Source organism: Chroicocephalus ridibundus, chromosome 1, assembly GCF_963924245.1.
Source record: "Chroicocephalus ridibundus chromosome 1, bChrRid1.1, whole genome shotgun sequence".
Taxonomy (NCBI): domain Eukaryota; kingdom Metazoa; phylum Chordata; class Aves; order Charadriiformes; family Laridae; genus Chroicocephalus; species Chroicocephalus ridibundus.
This window is the reverse complement of record NC_086284.1, coordinates 67,014,646-67,033,049: the sequence shown is the minus strand read 5'-3', so window position 1 is coordinate 67,033,049 and position 18,404 is coordinate 67,014,646. Positions and strand designations below refer to the sequence as shown.

The following is an 18,404-nucleotide window of genomic DNA, read 5'->3' as shown; positions in this document are numbered from 1 at the left end:
AAGCAGTCTTCCCTGCCATCCCTCAACCAAGGGCAGTTTGGTTTTGTTTTTTTTTACTTCTTTGTCTATCCAGCTGCTTTTCCTCATGCTACACTTAGTTCACTGTATTTTTAAAATCCATGTTATTTATCTAGTGTGCCTGTCCTGACACTTGCACCTTTGCCCTCTTGAGTGATGTAGAAGGCAAAGCTGTGACTGAAGTTGTGAGGCTATTAGGTTTGTAAGTAGAACTGAGCGTTAGTGACTGAAGAAGAAAGACAATGACTGGAAAGTAATATGCCTTGGGCACGCGAGCTTGTAATCAAGCTGGCTGGCACTGTGCCGTGCAGCAGAGGAGAGAAAGGGTTACTGAGAAACTGTCCGGGATGGAGATGTCACAGGAAAAGAGGAAATTATGGTTGCTGTGGCCCTGACAAGGGTAAGGAGAATCCTCTTTGGAGTCCTTTAGGAAAACTGTGTGTTGGGTGCAAATCTGAGCAGATGAGTGCAGTGCTCTGGAGTTGGGGCAGGAGGGACATTGAATGCCCTGAAAGGATGTACATGCAGGCAGCTCTGGGGCATAGATGAGAGGGGGAACATCCTGTGCTGCAGAAGTGAGAGGTGGCTTCCTTGTGGTGCGGGCACCTCGCTGTCGGGGAGCTTGTGACTGCACCAACTAAGGCTTGCAAAGGGCACTGGAAGGTGTTACGTGGAAGGGGAGTTGAATTAACTGGTTGTGGTATTTGGCAAAAGGGAGTCCTTCAGCAGGAGGCTGCCGGAGACCCGTTGGTGAGATATAAGGCTGAGAGACATGAGGCATGTGGGGAGGTTGAAATGGATTGCCATAGGGGAATGTGGGGCTGGGCATAACTTGTGTGTCAACTAGATGTAAAAACAACCATGATGAAATGGAGCTCTTGGTTAGGAAAGTGGTAGGTGTTCAATGGAGAAGGGGGAACTTGCGGGGAAGAGTGTCGGGAGGAATGGGTTAGGGCAGCAATCATCCGATATCTGAGGGGAGGGAGGCAAAACCACTTGGCAACAGGCACAACAGGGTTCAGGGGAGCCCCAGAGGTGCTGGGACAGCCTGAGGCTTAGAATCATAGAATGATTTGGGTTGGAAGAGACCTTAAAGACCATCTAGTTCCAACCCCCTGCCATGGGCAGGGACACCTTCCACTAGACCAGGCTGCCCAACGCCCCATCCAGCCTGGCTCCACAGGTAAACCTGCTCCCTGAGCTTTACCCTGAAATGGCGTCCTTGGGTCAGCACTGTCGAGGTCCCAGTTCTCCTGGCTGCGCACAAGAGCGTGCCAACAGCAACGCTTTGTTTGCAGCTTGCTGTTTATTCCCCCTGCTGTCCTCGTCCTCCCGCTCACAGTGGCTGGTAGCACTGGTCCTGCGGCAATGAGTGCTGGTTGCCCTGCTGGCTTTTGGTGCTGTTACATGAACGGTCCCACCAGACTTTTCCATCTGGGCCAAGCCAAGTAGAGTCCCAGGGCTGGGATTGGGCTTACCTGGGAAATGAGGAATCCTGCTTCTGAGCAGGACTCCTGCCTGACCCCGAGTCAGCTCTCTTGCCAGGCATTGGAGTGATGTGCTTGACATGGCTTTGGACGAGAAACATGCTGTTAGCATGAAAAACGGGCTGCTGGCAAAAAAATAACTTATTAAGGACTTTAACGATTTTGCTATCAACCTCATTTTCCATCTGTTTTTAAATGATCAAGGCAAGCCTTGCTCTGCCATTGTTGGTTCCTGTGATTAACCGTGTATTTATTGAACAGGTATATTCCTTTGGATTTTGACAGGCATCAAGTTTTTCCCTTTGCAGCTGGAAGATGTATTTTTCCTGATCAGTGTAGCATCACCCATCATAGGACAGCGAGGAAGGAAACAACAGTGTCCTTTCGATGACTCCCTCTGGCTGAATAGCTGATGAATTCAGCGCGCTGCTGGCATCTTGTTTGTCTTATCTGAAAAGTTACCTTTTCTTCTTGAAGGCTAGCCAACACAAAAGTAACCGTGAAGGCTGCGTTTGCAGATGACTTTGACACCTCCAGGGCTGTTGCAGCAATTATGGACCTCATTCACCATGGCAACAGACAGCTTAAGGCTGTTACTAAGGTAACCCATTAGGATACAGAGATCAGAAAATGACAGCTGTCCACTGTCCTACTGCTTAATGCAGACAGATTAGTTTATTGTTCACGTAAGAAACTGGCAGAAACAAAGCTCCATAAATTGTTGACCTTAATGGTGCCCATTTGTCCTGACCGTGTCGCAGGAATTGCGTATGGCTATTGTTTTGTGCTTCGCTGTGTCCAAAGGATGTTTCTTTCCTGCTGCCCTATATTATTTATACCAAAGGTTTTTTGAAAGGCCTGAAGCCATTGTGGCATGCTGCTAATTTTAGTGTTGGTTTTATGTTCATACCCTGCTTCTCTGCTTTAACACCCATGCACAGAAATCACCCGGGATTGGGAAAGGTGTGGGAGGGTGGTCGCTGCAGGGGCTTTGGCACGCAGTCCCATGTGCACGGGGCAGCCGTGGTGGCGAGTTCAACTTTGGGGACCAAGTGGCTTCTGCTGTTGGCAAACTGTAACTGTGGCCTCAGCATGCCTGCACGAGTCCGTCTTCAGACGGCTTTTGGCAAATTGAGACCCTCTTAAGGTCTCTCGATGCTGAGACAAAGGAGGCACCTGGTAAGGGCAAGACCTGAGCAGTAAACACAGTCTGAAGTCTCACTCCTGGGTCTCCTTTTACCAACAGCTCCCTGCCTCGCTCAAGGCAAGCACCTCAGCCTTGTTCCTGTGCTGCTTGGTTGCTGGTGTCGTCATGTCCACCATGTTTGTGCTGTGAAGGAAATGTTGACTACATAGTAATAACTTGATTTTAAGAGAGAATTTGTCCATTGGTTTAGAAGTCCTGCCTCTCCCGGTCCCGTTTTGGCGCTGGCTTTGAATTCTGTCCTTTACTTTGCCTTTACAAAACGACTCTCTGAGCTAATCCCTGACCGGAACCATTTTGCAGCAGGGATCTGTAACAGCGTTATTGCTCCTAAAGACAACATTTTGCCAGTCATTGCTCGTTTCCCCTGAATTCCTTCTGCCAGTCATTTCATTGAGAATTGGGTGAGGTAATTTGCAGCTGACTCAGGTTTCTGGTTGCGGTGGTGGAGCTTTTCTGGGCGCAGCCCAGCTGTCTGAGCGTTACCTCTTACTCACTCTGCGCATAGTTTTTCCTCTTTAAGAACTGTGAGTAAATTCACATATACATAACTGCTCAGTCCCCTCTTTAACCTTCTCGCTGTTCTTACCTTAGTTGGCACATTCCTATTTCTTTCCCTCAGTGGTCCACCTCAGCTGCTTCCAGTTCAGATCTTCTGCAAATTTTAGGTTATGACTGATTTCAGGCCCTAATGGAAATGTCGGATAAAATCCAGTACCAGCTGCTAATTTGTTTGTGTTTGTCATCACTTGTTTTTTGAGCAAGGGTTAGTCCCTTAAATTGCTTCTCAGTCTGTTGTTTAATCTTGATTTTTATATTTTTTTATGAAATAAATATGGAAGAAAGAAAGAAATACATGTGTTCTTAAAAATGCTATTCTGTCGCTTCTGCTGGTGTTTGCTGGTGCTACCCGGGCATGACAAAATACCATAAGCTATCTCAAAGCAATCTTTGCATTGTTTAAATCAATAGGACACTCAAAAAAAGGTTTGGTTTTTCTTTAAAATCATTTATTTTATAGGCGCCCTTGAAGCTGGGATTTTGTTCTTTTATTTTGTTTTCAGACACACAGCCCTTTCATGCCCAGAAGTGCTATTTTTAGGTCTAATTTACTGCACGCGTGTAATGCATGGCAGCTTCCCACATCTCTTCTCCTTATTGTGCATGCCAGTAATAAGCTCTTCCTCTCCTCTGTTTACTTAAATCTTTTCCATTTGTGTTGTGAGGTGCTTTTATATCTCCGTAAAAGTTCCCATCTGGGCAGGTGTTACTGGTGGAGGTGGACCTATATAATTAGTAATAGTTTTTCCTGGTGGACTAGGCTACAGAGAGATGCTGAGTTCTGTAATACGTGTTGACTGGACAATCTCTTTTGAGTGTTTTTTAAACAGGATGCTGGATCTCCTAGAAGCTCTGTTGTGTATGGAAGCATTATTTCCTATATAGAAGGCTTTTTTAATGCCCTTGGGATGTCCTTTGGAGAAAGACAGGTACGAAACATCTCTTCTATGTGTACTAGTATGTGGTAGCAGTGCCAGCGTTATGTTTTATAGAAAGCTTTCCGAAAGCGTCAGATGTAACAAAGTTATTTATGGTTTTAGTAAACCTTTCTGCACCGCTTGCAGTTTCTGCCGTGATGTCTTAGGAAAGCGTGTGAGGAGGTAGAGCAGGAGAAAGCAAAGCGTGGGCTTTTTTTCTTCTCTGACGTACTCCCGGGTGACTTCAGCAGCAATTGAGCTGTGGAAACAAAAGTTTGAGGAATGAAACGAGAAAAAGTTAGCATCGGAGGCCTTTTAAGTTGGCCCTCTTATGTCCCTGGCTTTTCCCCAGCTCTTCCTCTTCTTTCTGCTGGTTGCACCCAGGCTGACTAGGATAGCTGCGCGAATATTTGCGGTTGTGACCTCCCTGCGCAGCAGGAGCCGGGGTCCAGCTCCTCTGCAGAAAGCCGGGCTGTGGGGAAAGGGGCTGCTCTGCCTTGAGCCCTGGTAGGGTGCAAGGAGGGAAGGGCAGTGGTGGGGGGGACATTGTTGGAAATACATTAGCTATCCTCTAGTTCATGGAAAAGTAGGAACTGGGAAGAGGCGGGGGTGGGCAGAAAAGGAGAGAAAAGCTCAAAGTGAAGTACTGCACTGGGAAGAGAGTGATAAATATGGAGGTGATACCCTGAAGTATGGAAGTGCAGCATTTAGAATGGCACAACGTGTCGGAGACTAGCAGGTGTTTCTGTGCTCCTCGCCTGCTCGAATCTGCAGCTGAATACCAAGAAGTTGAAAACTTTCTTTAAAGCAACTGTTTAAAGCAACAAAACAGTTTTTGCAGAAGAGGATAAGGGAGAAGAGGATAAGAAAATGTAAATAACCTTATTCATCCTTTGAAAGTCAGGCAGTAGAGCAGTAAATGCATTTATTTACTTTGCCTCTTTGTGGATTTTTCCACCAAATTTCTTTCAAAGCAGCAGTTGAATGTGATTTGTCTGTGTGTTACTCCTCATAACCCATGGTTTGTCATGTTAATTTCAGTGATGTACCAAACACTTACATTTGTCTGTAAGTCAGATGGCAAAGTCATTCCGTCAGATTCTGGGCTGCCTCTATGCAGGTGCCTGCTGCACCTACATTTTTGCTGAAACAAGTGTCTGAATGCTCTTCTTTTTTGTATGCTGGGCTAGTTTCTCCGGGGCAGCAGGGTCAGCAGCAGACGTTGGTGCGAGGCAGGTGGGAGGGAAGGAGCAGCACAGCGGACTCTCCTCTCTCGGCTCTCTCAGCTCCCAGTAAACGAATCAATCAAAATCTTCATCAGAAAGGTCCGTGGGCTGCCGCAGGCTAGTAAATAAAATGGTGCAGGAATTGTTCTTTGACCTCAAGACCAGCCGCAACAGCTCAGCATCCAACCTTTCTTGCCCCTTAGGCAGGTGGCACGTGGCTTGCGGTCCCTGACCACCGTGGGTCCTGGCAGTGGGCTGTCTGGGAGAGGGCTCGCTGGCCTGGCCACCGCTGGGCTAACAATTTAATGTAGAGGCTATGGGGTGCGATGCTTGGTCCCTCTTCATTTGGATGTTTGCATACAGCCTGTGCTCTTAGGATGGGACTCACCTCAGCTGATTAGCCTGACAGTTGAGTGTAGCTGCCTGTGCCTCTGCAGTAGCTGGTGGGGAGAGAAAGGCACTGCTAAGGGGTGCTTCATCTTGGTGGTTGTGTAAGGTGGTGTGGTGGATGTGTAAAATAAGACTGCCCGTCTTTCTCTCTGCTTTGGCAAGAGAAGGAGAAGGAGCCGGGACAGCCATAGGCAGGTGAATCCATCTGAAAAGACGATGGGTGGAAACCATCGTGCCTGTTTTAGAGCTGGGCAGCAAAGGGGAGGGCTTTTGCTCTGCGCAGGAGAGCTGTACTGCGGGTGCAGCCGGGGGCAAGCAGGTGGGGTTGTCAAAGGCCACGTTTCCATATAAAGCATCTTACGAGCTCTTTGGATTGGTTGGTGCTGCAGGACAAGAAATTAGAGAAATGAAAAGAAGAAATTAGAAGAAATTAGTCCCGAGAGGCTACACCGTGGAAATGGTGCAAAATTTACATGGTAATCCGATCAGTTCGTCTCCTAAAGCTGCCCCTCCTTTTGGAGGATCTTGCCTTGTGTCATGAGTAGGTGCTTGGTTTGAACTTTGGCAGTGGTGTTTGTAGAGGCGTGTTTCTTGCTCCCCTCATCATTTGTGTTTCCTCTCCCTTCTGTATTTAAGCATTTATCCTGCTCTTTTACCTGCCCCAGGTTACAACAGAGCATTGCTGGCACTTAGTTTTATTGCCTTCTTCAGTCTCATAAACGTCGTCTTTAGTACTTTTACCATGTTTTGAAAGTCTGGGGAGTTTGCTGCCTTTTGTGATTGTGGGAGAGCATTGAGCATCTCACATTCTGTCTTTGATAGCTTCCCCCTCACCTCCTTCTCCTCCTCCTTGTTTGTTTGCTTCGGTCAGTGACCTCTGAAACTACTCCCTTTCATTTCCATCCTGCTGTTCGGTGACTAAATACAGTCCCCTCTGGCTTTAATTACTCAGCTGCTCTTCTGCTCCCGGTCGAGCGCCACTGCCAGCAACTTCTCCCCCCCGGCCTTGGTGTGCTTTACATTTCACTGCTCCGTTGTCCGCTCCACTCCCCCTCTTGTGTTTTAGTGATAAAATACTGCGATGGCATTTTCCTGGTTTGGAGGATTGTCCTTTTCCTCCTGTGTGGGAGTTTGCCTCTAATGAGACACAGGGATGGTTTCTCTGCCGAGAGCGCGACTGGGAGCCTGGCTGTTCCTGCGCCGAGGAATGGCCTTCCTGTTCTGCGAGCACCTGAGCTCTCAAGAAGGAGGAGCGAGGCCATTCCCTTCCTGAGGCATTGACCAGCGAGACTTCTGCCAAGCCAGAGGAGGCTGAGGAAGCTCGGAGCTGGCTGAGGGAAGGAGAAGGCCATGCATCAGCCAAGAAAGCACCTTCCGTGTGCAGAGGCTGCTGCTCCTCAGGTTTTTTGGGTGGCTGAAACTTTGGATAAGACAGAACAGATAAAAGTTCTGTGGATTTGGGGAGGTCCTCTGGATGCAAGGAGAAAGGGTAATGTAGAGACTTAAAGCCAAAATACCTAATTTTCCTGGTCTGTGATTCTTGAAGAGGGTCTGGAGCCCAAAGGCAGGGTGCGGGGCTGGTGCACTTTAGCTCTGCAGACGTTTGCAGCCGAGGGACTGTCTGAGCCGGCGGCTGGGCTGCCCTTGCTGTGCTGGATGGCTGTTGCCAGGCCTTTCTTCCATTGATTCATCTAATCCCTTTTTAATTTATGCACACTTCTGGCATCTCGGAGGTTTCCTGTGGCGATGAGTTCCCCAGTTGGGTTATGCAGCGTGTTATGTTCACATGAGAGCCCTCTGCTCCAAAATAGATGCTTTCCTCTATAGGAATACACGGAACTACTGCCAAGTGTGCCTGTGCTGTAACTTTTGTCCAGCATTAGTGAGATTGTGATGTTTTAATTGTACCAATACAATGGAAGATGCAGAACCAAGAGAGGTGATGGGGCCTCAGTGTATGCTACTCGGTCAGGGCTGATTTTTGAAATCATTCTCAGATGTTTGTAAAGCACCTGTTTCATTTCTAGGTGGCTGTGGGAGGAGACAACTCTGCCGTCCTCTCAAATGTCCTTGACGAGCTTGTACGGTTCCGCGCGAAGGTCCGTCATTATGCGCTGGCTCTGCCAGAAGAGGCAGCAGAGGCTGTGCCCGTGGAGGGTGCTGTGGGAGCCGAGGGACCAAAAGAAGAACAGAAGGAAAAGAGGCAGCAGTTAATGCGGGAGAGAAAACCCCTCCTGGAGGCTTGTGACAGTCTGCGTGGAGACCTTGCTGCCTTTGGAATCCACATAAAGGTAGAAGACAGTAACCCTCTTTGTGAGACCGTTGGTCATTTTTTAAGAGAACGTTTATTTTTGCCCATCGTGCCCCTTTGGCAGCTTTCGGTGTTGTGCCCTGCTCCCTGTATGACTGCAGCAGCAGATGGGTGAAGTTAGCCATTGCCTGGTTGTACTGCTACCCTTCTCTTCCGCTCCCCCTCATCCTAATGCTACTGTTCTTTTCCTTTTCCACTACCCCAGTGGTGTCTCCTGCTCAGGAGAAATCCCTTCACTGGCTTCCTGTCTCCTCCTGGTTTCAAGGTGCTCTATTCTTTTACGGGTGCCACTTCTTCCAGTCCTCTTGCTTCGCTGCCCCTCTCACCTGCGCTCCAGCCCTTGCTGGGCCAGTGTTGCTCCTGATATGCAGAATAATCCTCTGCTTCCTCTCCAGCGTCTTCCTCCCTCCCTCCAGTTCATGCTGCTCATTTTTCCCTCGCTCGGGAACTGAGCCTTGCAGAGTCTCCTTGCATCATTTTACCAACGGGAGGATATAAAGCACAATGACATTAGGGAGTGATGGCATACATCCTCTTTAATTGCTGAGCGTGAGAGCCGTCGTTTGTCAACACACGTATTAAAACCAAATACGAAGTGCGGTCAGCTGTCCCGTGATCTCAGATGAAAAGTGAGCGTGCTGATGCAAACTGGGGTGAGGGCCAGAGCGCAGACGTGGTGAGCTGCAGCTGTGAAAGCAAAGGAAGACTGCGGGAAGTTGGAACATCTGCTTCCTTAACTTGTTTGTACATAGCTAAATCCTTGTTCCACTTATCTGTCAAGAAAGTTCACAAATCCAAACAACTGCTCGGAGACAAAGTCTTGGAGAGGAAGACTCCCTTTTGATCTATTTGGCAAAACAGCTGTAGCCCCACCTCCACCCTTTTGGAGGTTTGTTTTGATTTGTTTTTAAAGGGATTTACGGGCATTTAATAACCTCCTAGAAATTGGCCTTAGCCAGGATTCAGCCCATTCCATTTATTTAATTTTTTTTTTTTTTAATAACCTGGAGCTCGGCATAATCTGTCTCCTGCTTGTCCCAGAACAGTTTGCTCCTGAAGACAAAGCACACGTGCACGCGTGAGCGCACACAGCGTGCCTCCGAAGCTGAACTCCTGCTTTTTTGTTGCTGATACTTTGGAAGCATCTGAAGGTGTTCTGTGAAGGTTGCCCATATCTTGCCTTTGCAAATCCCAGAAGAGTCCCGCAAATGGAGCAATGCAGCTCTGCAGTTCCTCACGCAGGCTCACCGCAGCACATCTGCAACAAGACGTGGCCCTTCCCAAAGCAGGGCTCTCGCCACCCTTGTGCTTGCTGGGCGGGTTGGCTAGTGACAAAAATGGCTAGTGCCAACCCGCCCTGGGCTGGCTAGTGCCACAGATGCCATGGGAACACAGCGCCTAGCAGCCGGGTCCTGCGTGCCTAATAGGCGCTTGAGGAAGTGATTTGAATTTGCCTTTTCTACCCAGCCTTTGCTTTCCATGAAACGCTTAGGAGCCCCACGATACGCAGGTGGCAACGCAGCTGTGGACGTGCTCTCCCTCTGTCACATGCGTCCGAACTTCTCAAGGGCATGTGCAGCAGGAAAAGCAGCAGAATAGATGAAGCAGACGATCCTCGCCTCCACCCAGTGCGGACCAGGAACCCCTGGTTTGGGGCTGGGCAGGGAGTGGTTGGCGAGTGGCAACTTAGAGAGCGCTGGTAACTTAATTCCCCTACAAATCAGCTTTGCAGAAAGGGCAACTTGTTCAGCTTCTAAGGTTGTGATTTCTGTAGGCTGGTTTCTTCTCTCATGCTGCTCAATGCAGATGACGTTCTGTTTGCCTGAAGTTGCAACAAACTGATTAAAATATCCACCGGTCTTTCCACGTCATGATAGCCTGCTTGAAATGCACTAAGTGAAATGTAGTAATGAGGTATTTAGGCATCAAAACCAGTTTTCACTTTAATGTAAAGAAAATTCTACATTCTGTTCCAGCCTCTCTCCTGAGTCAGAGCTCCTGTAACATTGTCATGTTTCAATATTCAGATTAACTTTTCTTTTTACCAATTGCAGTCAAACAGCTAGATCTTAAGGGTCAGAAATGCTCGGTTTGACTGTAATATTCTCTTTCAAAAATATGACAGTGTTGCACTACAGGTATTTATGGCAACAGGCTACTGTCCTCAAATTCGGGAGGAGATCAGAGCTATCAGGCAATATATTCTCATGTACGGGCCGTAAGAAGAGCTGTTTTCCATACACACGCACCATTTAAACACAAAAATGCGGTTGCCTGAGTTTAACAGAAGTTGCTCATATGAGAGAGACTACACATCACTGCAGGATCCCACGCTGAAAAATTTACATTTCTATTGTGGTGGGTTTTTTTTTTTTTCTCCCCCTTCTTAACTGGGAAGAAATGTCTGGGTTTGTTTTGCAGCAGCACTAACAGTGGCATTCCTCTGGAATGCCTAACTGGATGAATAGCTTTGCCGGATGAAGCTGGGTGAAAAACCCGCGCCTCCCACTGCCTGCACATGTGTGATCCCCCTGTGATCCAGGGAGCTGGGACTGACCCACTTGCTGCTTCTTGCAGGACAGAGCTGCTGTTTCAACCTGGGAAATGGTGGAAGGAGGACAAGCCGAGCAGCAGACCGAGAAAAAAAGCTGATCCTTCATCCTTGGACTTGGTTCCTTGGTTTGGTTTTTGGTTTTTTTTATTTCAGATGCTTTGGCAACAGTTGTAAATACCTAATACTTGCCAAATAAAATCTTTGGAACAGAATGGCTGACAAAGATATAATACAATCTGAGCAAAGCTGTTGCCGCTACTCCTAGGTAAATAAGGCTCGCAGCGGGTGTGTACGTGGTGTGTACGTGGTGTGGTGATCTTTAACCATAATATAATGGTATCCAGTTACCTGGTATCTTTTCAGTTTGCTTTTGCGCAGAATAGATTGAGATTTCCCTAGCACTGGGAGTACAGCACGCTCAGGATCTCTCCATCCTAACGGGGAAGATAAAATTAGTATGTTTAGTTATTACTTTGCAGAGGATTGAATAACTGAACAGGTAAGTAACCTGCATAAATTTCAAGATCAGTGTTAAGTGTCAGCACTGAAGATAAAATGCCCGTTGTACATTGTAGGATAATATCCACACAGGTCAGATCAGAACAGCCTCCTTCTTTTGCCATGTTTGTGTTTAAAAAATAAATAATCCCCTGGAGCGTGCGGCTGGAGGTAGATGGATCGTGGCCTGCCGTGCACAAGGCACCTGTGTTCCAGTGGCTGAGTTTACACGGGGCTTGTACTTACCTAGGGGCATACTGCCTTTAAACCAGTGTATGAAAAAAGACAAAAAAGATGACCGTGGGTTCATATAGGAGGAGCTTCACTTGAAAATACAATTCAACAAACCTGTTCAAAAGGACGAAGGCTTTCTTTCGTATTGTTAAGTAGAGAATAAAACACGCAGCTGTTTTTCTGCTCCCTTTCTGGTTGTCAGTCCCCCTAGAGAAGATGGGGGGGGGGGGGAATCTTCATTAGCACTTTGGCAGATGTTTATTTGACGCTGTTGGTATTTTAAATTTGCCAGTGGCTGCATTGCTGTAGTCCACTAGAATGAATGGGGAACAACATCAAACAAAGTACACACAATTAATTTGCTATTATTTTTATTTCCTACCAAAAGAAACTGCTACATTTCCAGAATGTTTTAAAAATCGTAACAATGTGTATACATTAGTGAATAACAGAGTTACAACTTCTGTGTAGCTTTAAAACCAACAGGGGAGGCTGAAATCTGTACTGAGCGCTGTTAATTGATTGACTTCGCCTACAAATGCCATTTAGATTATAATACCGCTGATGGTCTAAATACAAAAGAAATGCTCATTTTAAAGGAAATCCAGTAGCTGGTTTAAAATCAGTTTTAACTTTCTGATTTTATTTAAAAGGAGTTGGGCATCTCAAATGGTTTTCGGGGGGAAAAACAGTAGTAGCTTATTTTCCCCAAAGTTGTGGACAGTTTACAGAACTGCTTAAATCGAACACCAAAAACCCATCTCTCATGAGTAGATGTTGCTCTAATCTAAGAAGTCTCTGAACCCTCACAGACCAACACGAGCAAACATTTAAAAACCTATTTTAAAAATAGGTAGGTAACTGCTTTAAAAAGAAAAAACAAAAACGCATCGGGGTGAGGTAGTAGTCACAGTGCATCCAGAAATAACGACTATAAGGGCAGAAGGGAAATACTCGGAGCAGCCTTTCTGATTCCAGGTGCTTTCTGTGGGCAGCTATTGCACGGTAGGAGAACGCAGTCTGACTAAGCGTGTGTGACACCACATTCCAACCTAGAGCTAGATCACGGGAAAAGAGTGGCTGTAATGAATAGACAACATCTATTGCAATAAATAGACACATTATATGCTTGTTCCTGCGCTTCAGTGAGTATATACACTAGGCGCTAACTGGGGGGTTTAAGGGCAGGACCCACTTCCAGACTTTATGGGAAGTTTTGTAAACATACTTTGCATGAACTTGCCCCTCTCTCCATATTGGTTCAGTCCTTACAAGCGTTGACCGAATTCCCAAAAATTTAAGAAATGATACTGTGCCAAATCCCACGCAACTTCCCCTTTATACCCATCTCTCCCCTGCGCTGCCCACGAGCCGGGTAGATGCAGCCCTAGCAGCAGGCTAAGTCCTGTCGGTTGTGATGAAGGATAGAGCAAAAAGCCCCCAAACCCAGGTGCAGCACCCGGAGCTCAAACGCCTGCCACCATTTTTCTGTTCCTGCCTTTGACTCGCAGCGTTGGGCTGCCTGCACGGCACCAAGGGTGTACAGAGAGGCGCCGCCGTCTGCCTTTTGTTCCTTCAATTCCTATTCCTGCTGGTTCATAAAGAGCTGCCTACGTGTCCGTACACTCATCTTCCCCGAGCTCTATCTCTCTCAGCAGGCAATTTGAGTTTTAAAAGCACTTCACTCTCCCCTGACCAGTTCCGGCAGGTATCACGAAGTTTCTTACCCCGCCTCGTACCTCTCCAAATGATAATTTCACAAAGTTCATCCTAGCGCGTTCTAGATGAGTCAAGGCCAGCTAAAGGAATAGAAAATACTCTTTTTTTTTTTTTTTCTTCAGGTAAAAGCATAATTACTGTCTAATGCTAAGATACCTACAGTATATCCTCACTCAGCAATGGGGGAGCCTTTTCCAAAAAAACCCCAAGATGTCTCCGGAAGGGGTGTGTTGTCGAAATGATCGCTGCCTCTGGGACTGGGAATGGGAAAAAGGCAACTAATTACATTCAGAAATCTACAGCCACTCTCATGCATTCCCTTTCCAGAGAGGCTTACGTTTTGCTTCTTAATATACGAGCATGGCAAAAAATGAGATGCAACAGCTAATTCTACACAGAGGGTCTAAGGATGAAAACAAGACAACCTTGGTGCAATCCAAGAAATTCAGTTGAGCTGGTGGAAGAATTTTTATCTAAGTATCAAGTGCATTATTTATTTTATTTTTTTTTTGCTGTTCACACTTCAGTTATTGCTCAATAACTATCAAAAAGAACAGAGGAATACTTTCAGTTTAGTTTTATTATATTATAACAGATCTGCAACTACAGCTTATTTCAGCCAAAACATCTTCATATTCCAAACTCTTAAAAAATATCTACATTAATCATATTTTTCTATTCTTAAAAATAAAAAAAATCTACCTAGCATACCAATGCTGCTACAGCACTTGAAAGGGTGCATTACTTATGTCAATTCTACGGTAAATGTAATTACTCTTGCAGTCGGTGTTCTTCCTTTTCCTTCTTCTCCGCTGCTTTGGCTTCAGGTTTCAAAAAGTTTGTTAAAAGCTGTTCCGACTTCTGAAACCATGTCAGAGGCAGTCATTGAGCGTCCGAATTTTTGAAAGGCTTGGTGGTTAGACTGCCTCGTGAGAGAGCAAGCTCCAAATGCAGCCACTAGAAAGGGATTTTGACTAAAAGGAAAACAAACAAACAACATTATAAACAGAATCTGAACACTCCTGTGTAACTCCTAAGGTGGTGGACATAATCTTTGTACCCACAGACGTTCGGCAGCATTGTTGGGAAGGCCTCGCAAGCAATAACACCCGTGTTTCTCAGACTCTCGCAGAGCACTTTTGGCTCACTATGCTTTTTAAATAAATACTCGCCTTCCCACGGCACAGCATGTGACCGAGTGAGAAACACCATCAGGGCTGAAGGATGCAAAAGGAAAACACGCTTAAAAAGTGGGTAAAGAAGGTGTTCCCTGTCTAGCTTTACCGATATGAAACTTGGTTCTTTCCTTCGGAGTTTCACTCCCTTTCCTCCCCCCTCGCTGGTAACTTGGTTTAGATTTGTATGGCAGGGGGTGGGGGAAGGACATGGGGATGTGGCCAAGAGACGATTTTTAACAGGGCCGTAGTCACTGCTCTGGGGCCTTCATTAGATCGGCTGAACAGGGGTACAGCGACAGCTGTAGCCCCCGGCAGAAATTAAGGCACACAACTTCTTCATGCCTCCTACGTGTTTATAAACTGCCTAAAACGAGTCCTTAAAACCCAGTCCTCAAGCGCTGAACCTCCTCTGGAGAAGGCGGCACAGACCTGCCACCTCCAGAGCACCCTCTCACAGCCTGGGCCACGGGAGCCACTTCTGCTGCCTTCACAGCACCAGAGCAGAGGAAAAACACGGCAGAATAATTCAGCGGCCAGCCCTGGCCTCCAGTTGCTGGCTGGTTAGAAACCTCCCAAGGCTCAGCCATGGCTGGGACGTGGCTGCCCGTCAGTCTCTAAGGGCCCGCTGACTTCTGTGCCAAGTACGAGTTTTGTGAAGGATCGTGATGTAAAGCGCGGGCAAAGCAGAAATTGAGTTTACAATTAGGTGGTACAAGGGCAGCTTCGAGTATCTTTTCCTTGAAAACGGTGACTTTGTGCACTCATCGAGGTGCAGGGGCGAGTACTTAAGCCACCTTGAGAGTCAGTCCTGGATGCCCAAATACTGCTCTGAAACGAGAGCTGTGCAGCGCAGGCTCCTGGGCGCAAGACAGTTGAAGCACCTATTTCTAAGGTTACCGCATAACCAGTGTGATACATGCCGTACTCCAAAGCCACCACCTTAGCATCCTGTCTACCTAACAGGAGAACCCCACCTACTATACCATTAGCACCCCTGAAAGCCGGTGCGATCTTAATGTTTGGAAATCCTGCTCCGCACAGAGCCGTTCTGAAACAGCAGAGCCAGGCCGAAGCGCGGAGGGACGGGCTGGGCTGCCTGGAGTGCAGCCTGCAAGCTCATGCCCTCAATTCACTGAACCCGAAGAGCTCCTCCTTTCCCGAAACACAGGAGATAGACAGGATTGGTACAGCGGGTGTTTGATGAGGGTCACCTTAACACCACCACAGGAGACACAATCTATTGCTGATGCCAATTAGACTCTCCCACTTTTCCTTCACCTATAAAATGAAGGAGTCTGAGCGAGCTGTTTGGAAAAGCCACAGGAGCCCAAGTCGGGAGAGCCTGGAGAACACATGCTGCGTTTACTGATCTCTCCAACAATTTAATACTGATCTGTTGTACACCGTGCAATAACAAAGTCACCCTTTTAATGAAGTAAAACAAAATTCTTCCTTTAGCTGCAACTTCAAATACACAACCAATCTTGGTTTCGTTTTTCATTCTGGGTGCGTTAGATTTCAGAATTTTAAAGCCTGGTTCGACTGGTCCCTCCCTCCTGCTGGGGGACCTTGTGCAGTGCTCTCAGAGTGGCCCGAGCACAGACTCGGTAACTCCCGTGGACATCGAACTGTGCGCATGTGGCATCCAAGAGACAACAAAAGATCTCCCCCTCCTAAAGCTTCAATAGCTCTTTTACCCACAGGGAAGAGGGACTGCTATTCCCTAACTGCTTGTGTCAGGGTTCCTTTCAGCTTTATTTAAAGCAGCTGCTTTCACAGAAAGATGACGTGGCTATATGGACCAACCAGTCGGACAGGAATGGACATAATTTAACGGAAAAGCCAAGTCAGCTGCAGCTGCATGGTTGCCTTATGTACGACCAAACTGTACTGCCATTTGGCCTTAAAATGGTTACCTTTTTTGAAATTGTATTTTATTTGGAAGTTTCAACTTACCTGCCCCGATGAATTACTTAGGTACAATGCAAGAGGATTCCCCACCTTACAAAAAGAAAGCTAAATAATAAATTTTTTGAATTATAGGGATGTTACTGCCAGTGACTACCACTTATGTGTCCTTCATACCTTCTGCCTACATTTAATTGCTTTGAAAACACATAACCCACACGTAAGTATCCTTGGGAATCGATCCAGGTTCACTCTTCTTCTGCCTCAAACTTGGGAGACGTTAAGATTACTGAAGCGTTTGTTGTATTAAAATTGTAACTATTATGTAGACTGCTGTAGAAAACCCTTATGTTTTTAAAAAGTACGTGGATACCTTAGTCCCACCAACTCCAACTTCATTTGGCAATTTCTATAGCAGGTCTACAACAGTCGCCACAGGAGAACAGAGACTCACCCGAATTAAGTTATTAATTAATATTCATACCCATTTGTTTTTTCTGCTCCAGCAAGAAATGCCCAGTGCGCTAAGACTCCGAGAGAACCAGCAAGGAGGTCCCCCTGGCCGCCACATCTCCGGCTGCTTCCTTCGTGGCTGCACACAAGTACTACGAACAGACAAACCAAAAACAGTCATGTGCATTTTTTCTTCTCTTTATAATGACATCGCTGTAGCTGTGAGGGTTAACCTCTGAGACACACAGAGATGAACAAGGAAGAGATTAATCACAGGCAGCAGCACGTGCTGAAATACAGTACTCTTAAAAAAAAATAATAATTGCGTTAACATGTGAAAAGTACTTCTCTAATTACTTTTCAATCCTTCACAAATAACATCACACAACGTATACGCTTTCTCCACTCGGCCTGCACAGAAGATTTAGTCACTAGTGAGTTTAGTGACTCATGTGAGCTGATGCTGCCGTGGCGAGCCGTCACCCCAAACGCAACCAGGTCCCTCCACAAAGCCATGGCACAAACGCGGCTCTCCAGAGTCTCTGACCTTCAGAGTTTACAAACATAAAACCAAGGTGTTTCACGGCAAGCGCATGCAAAATAGAACTAAAACTTCAAATCTTCAAACAGCCTTTTCCTTAGTTTTTGTAAAAACCATATGCGAAGAGAGAACTCTTTCTGCCGACCACCAGTGTCCTCAGCATCTGTGTATGCTTCCGTCAACAGTGTCACGGTGGGTAGGCCCCGTCAGAATATCAGATGTTACATTCCTATTTTAAATATACAAAGGACCTCGGTCAAACTGATCTCTTTGTGGAGCTCTAACTATGAAGAACACGCAAATGGTTTCACTAAATTTAACTCCTTTGTTCTCCACTCTCACCAAGCCCAAGCAGGAAGCCTGAAGGATAGATAAGGCACACAACAAGAGAACAGCATCAATTCTGCTGCCCTTCTCCAAACTCTTTTGTGGGTATGTATCTCTCCTTAGCTTCCCCTCTTGCTAGGCTCTGGAAAAAAAAAAAAAAAAGCCAGGAGAAATTTATTTTCCTCTCCTAGGAGAATGGAAAAGCTGGCAGAATCATCGGTGGCCAGGTAACGATCCTTAGCATCTCCAGGTTGAGATCCTTAGCAACTCAGGTGGAGGAGTGGGCACTACGCACACACTCGTTTGTGCGCTCCTGAGCATGCCAAGTACGCAAGCAAAGTATAAAGCGAGACATTGTTTGGACAACAGCTCTTACCTCAATTTTCTCAAGTCCCCTGGGCTGGGTTTCTCCAAGGTGTATGAGCAGAGCAGCCCAGGTGTTTTAGAGGGCCATAAAGAATAGCCATATTTTTTAAAGGTATTGTTCTCTTGCAAAATAATGGGGAAAATCTGCATAGAGCTGAAGGATTTGCAGGTAATTCTTCTTAAATAGCAAGAGGTAAAAAAAAAAAAAACTACTTAACACAAGTAAACCCTTTCCAGTTCATTAGCATAGTTCATTTCTGCTTTTCGTTACTCAGTGCAGCAAAGAATTGTACTTCGCTTCCATTTCCTACTGATCCTTCCAGCAGTAATTGCTGGGCTCGTGAGGCCAGGCAGTTGTGCGTTTTTGCTGCCACTGAGAGGGCAAAGATTCATTAGTCACCACGAACACAGCAGACACCGCTGCGGCGTTGCCAGCAGTTAATTTTCCCCCATCGCTCTACTCCCCTCCCCCCTCCCTCCCCCAAATTAAGATTCTGGATGTGTTTCTCAGT

At 46.5% G+C, this 18,404-nt stretch overlaps 2 protein-coding genes across 9 annotated transcripts in view; one reads left to right on the top strand and one right to left on the bottom strand.

Moving 5' to 3' along the window:
- Positions 1–11,444, top strand: part of CARS2 (cysteinyl-tRNA synthetase 2, mitochondrial) — a 37,934-nt gene extending 26,490 nt beyond the window's left edge. For 2 of the 3 annotated variants that reach the window (XM_063337612.1, XM_063337603.1), the window contains 4 exons: positions 1,983–2,106; positions 4,101–4,199; positions 7,831–8,094; positions 10,692–11,444. In XM_063337612.1, the coding sequence (XP_063193682.1) occupies positions 1,983–2,106; positions 4,101–4,199; positions 7,831–8,094; positions 10,692–10,766 (562 nt within the window). In that variant the 3' untranslated portion in view covers positions 10,767–11,444. The remainder of the gene's footprint in view (positions 1–1,982; positions 2,107–4,100; positions 4,200–7,830; positions 8,095–10,691) is intronic. The other variant, XM_063337593.1, reaches the window with a different exon arrangement.
- Positions 11,445–11,754: 310 nt separating this feature from the next.
- The window catches only part of NAXD (NAD(P)HX dehydratase), a 52,720-nt gene continuing 46,070 nt past the window's right edge, over positions 11,755–18,404 (bottom strand). For 5 of the 6 annotated variants that reach the window (XM_063337540.1, XM_063337569.1, XM_063337579.1 and 2 more), the window contains 2 exons: positions 16,690–16,810; positions 11,755–14,093 (listed from right to left, as the gene is read on the bottom strand). In XM_063337540.1, coding sequence (XP_063193610.1) covers positions 13,943–14,093; positions 16,690–16,810 — 272 coding nt within the window. In that variant the 3' untranslated portion in view covers positions 11,755–13,942. Of the gene's footprint in view, positions 14,094–16,689; positions 16,811–18,404 lie in introns of those variants that run through there. The other variant, XR_010071469.1, reaches the window with a different exon arrangement.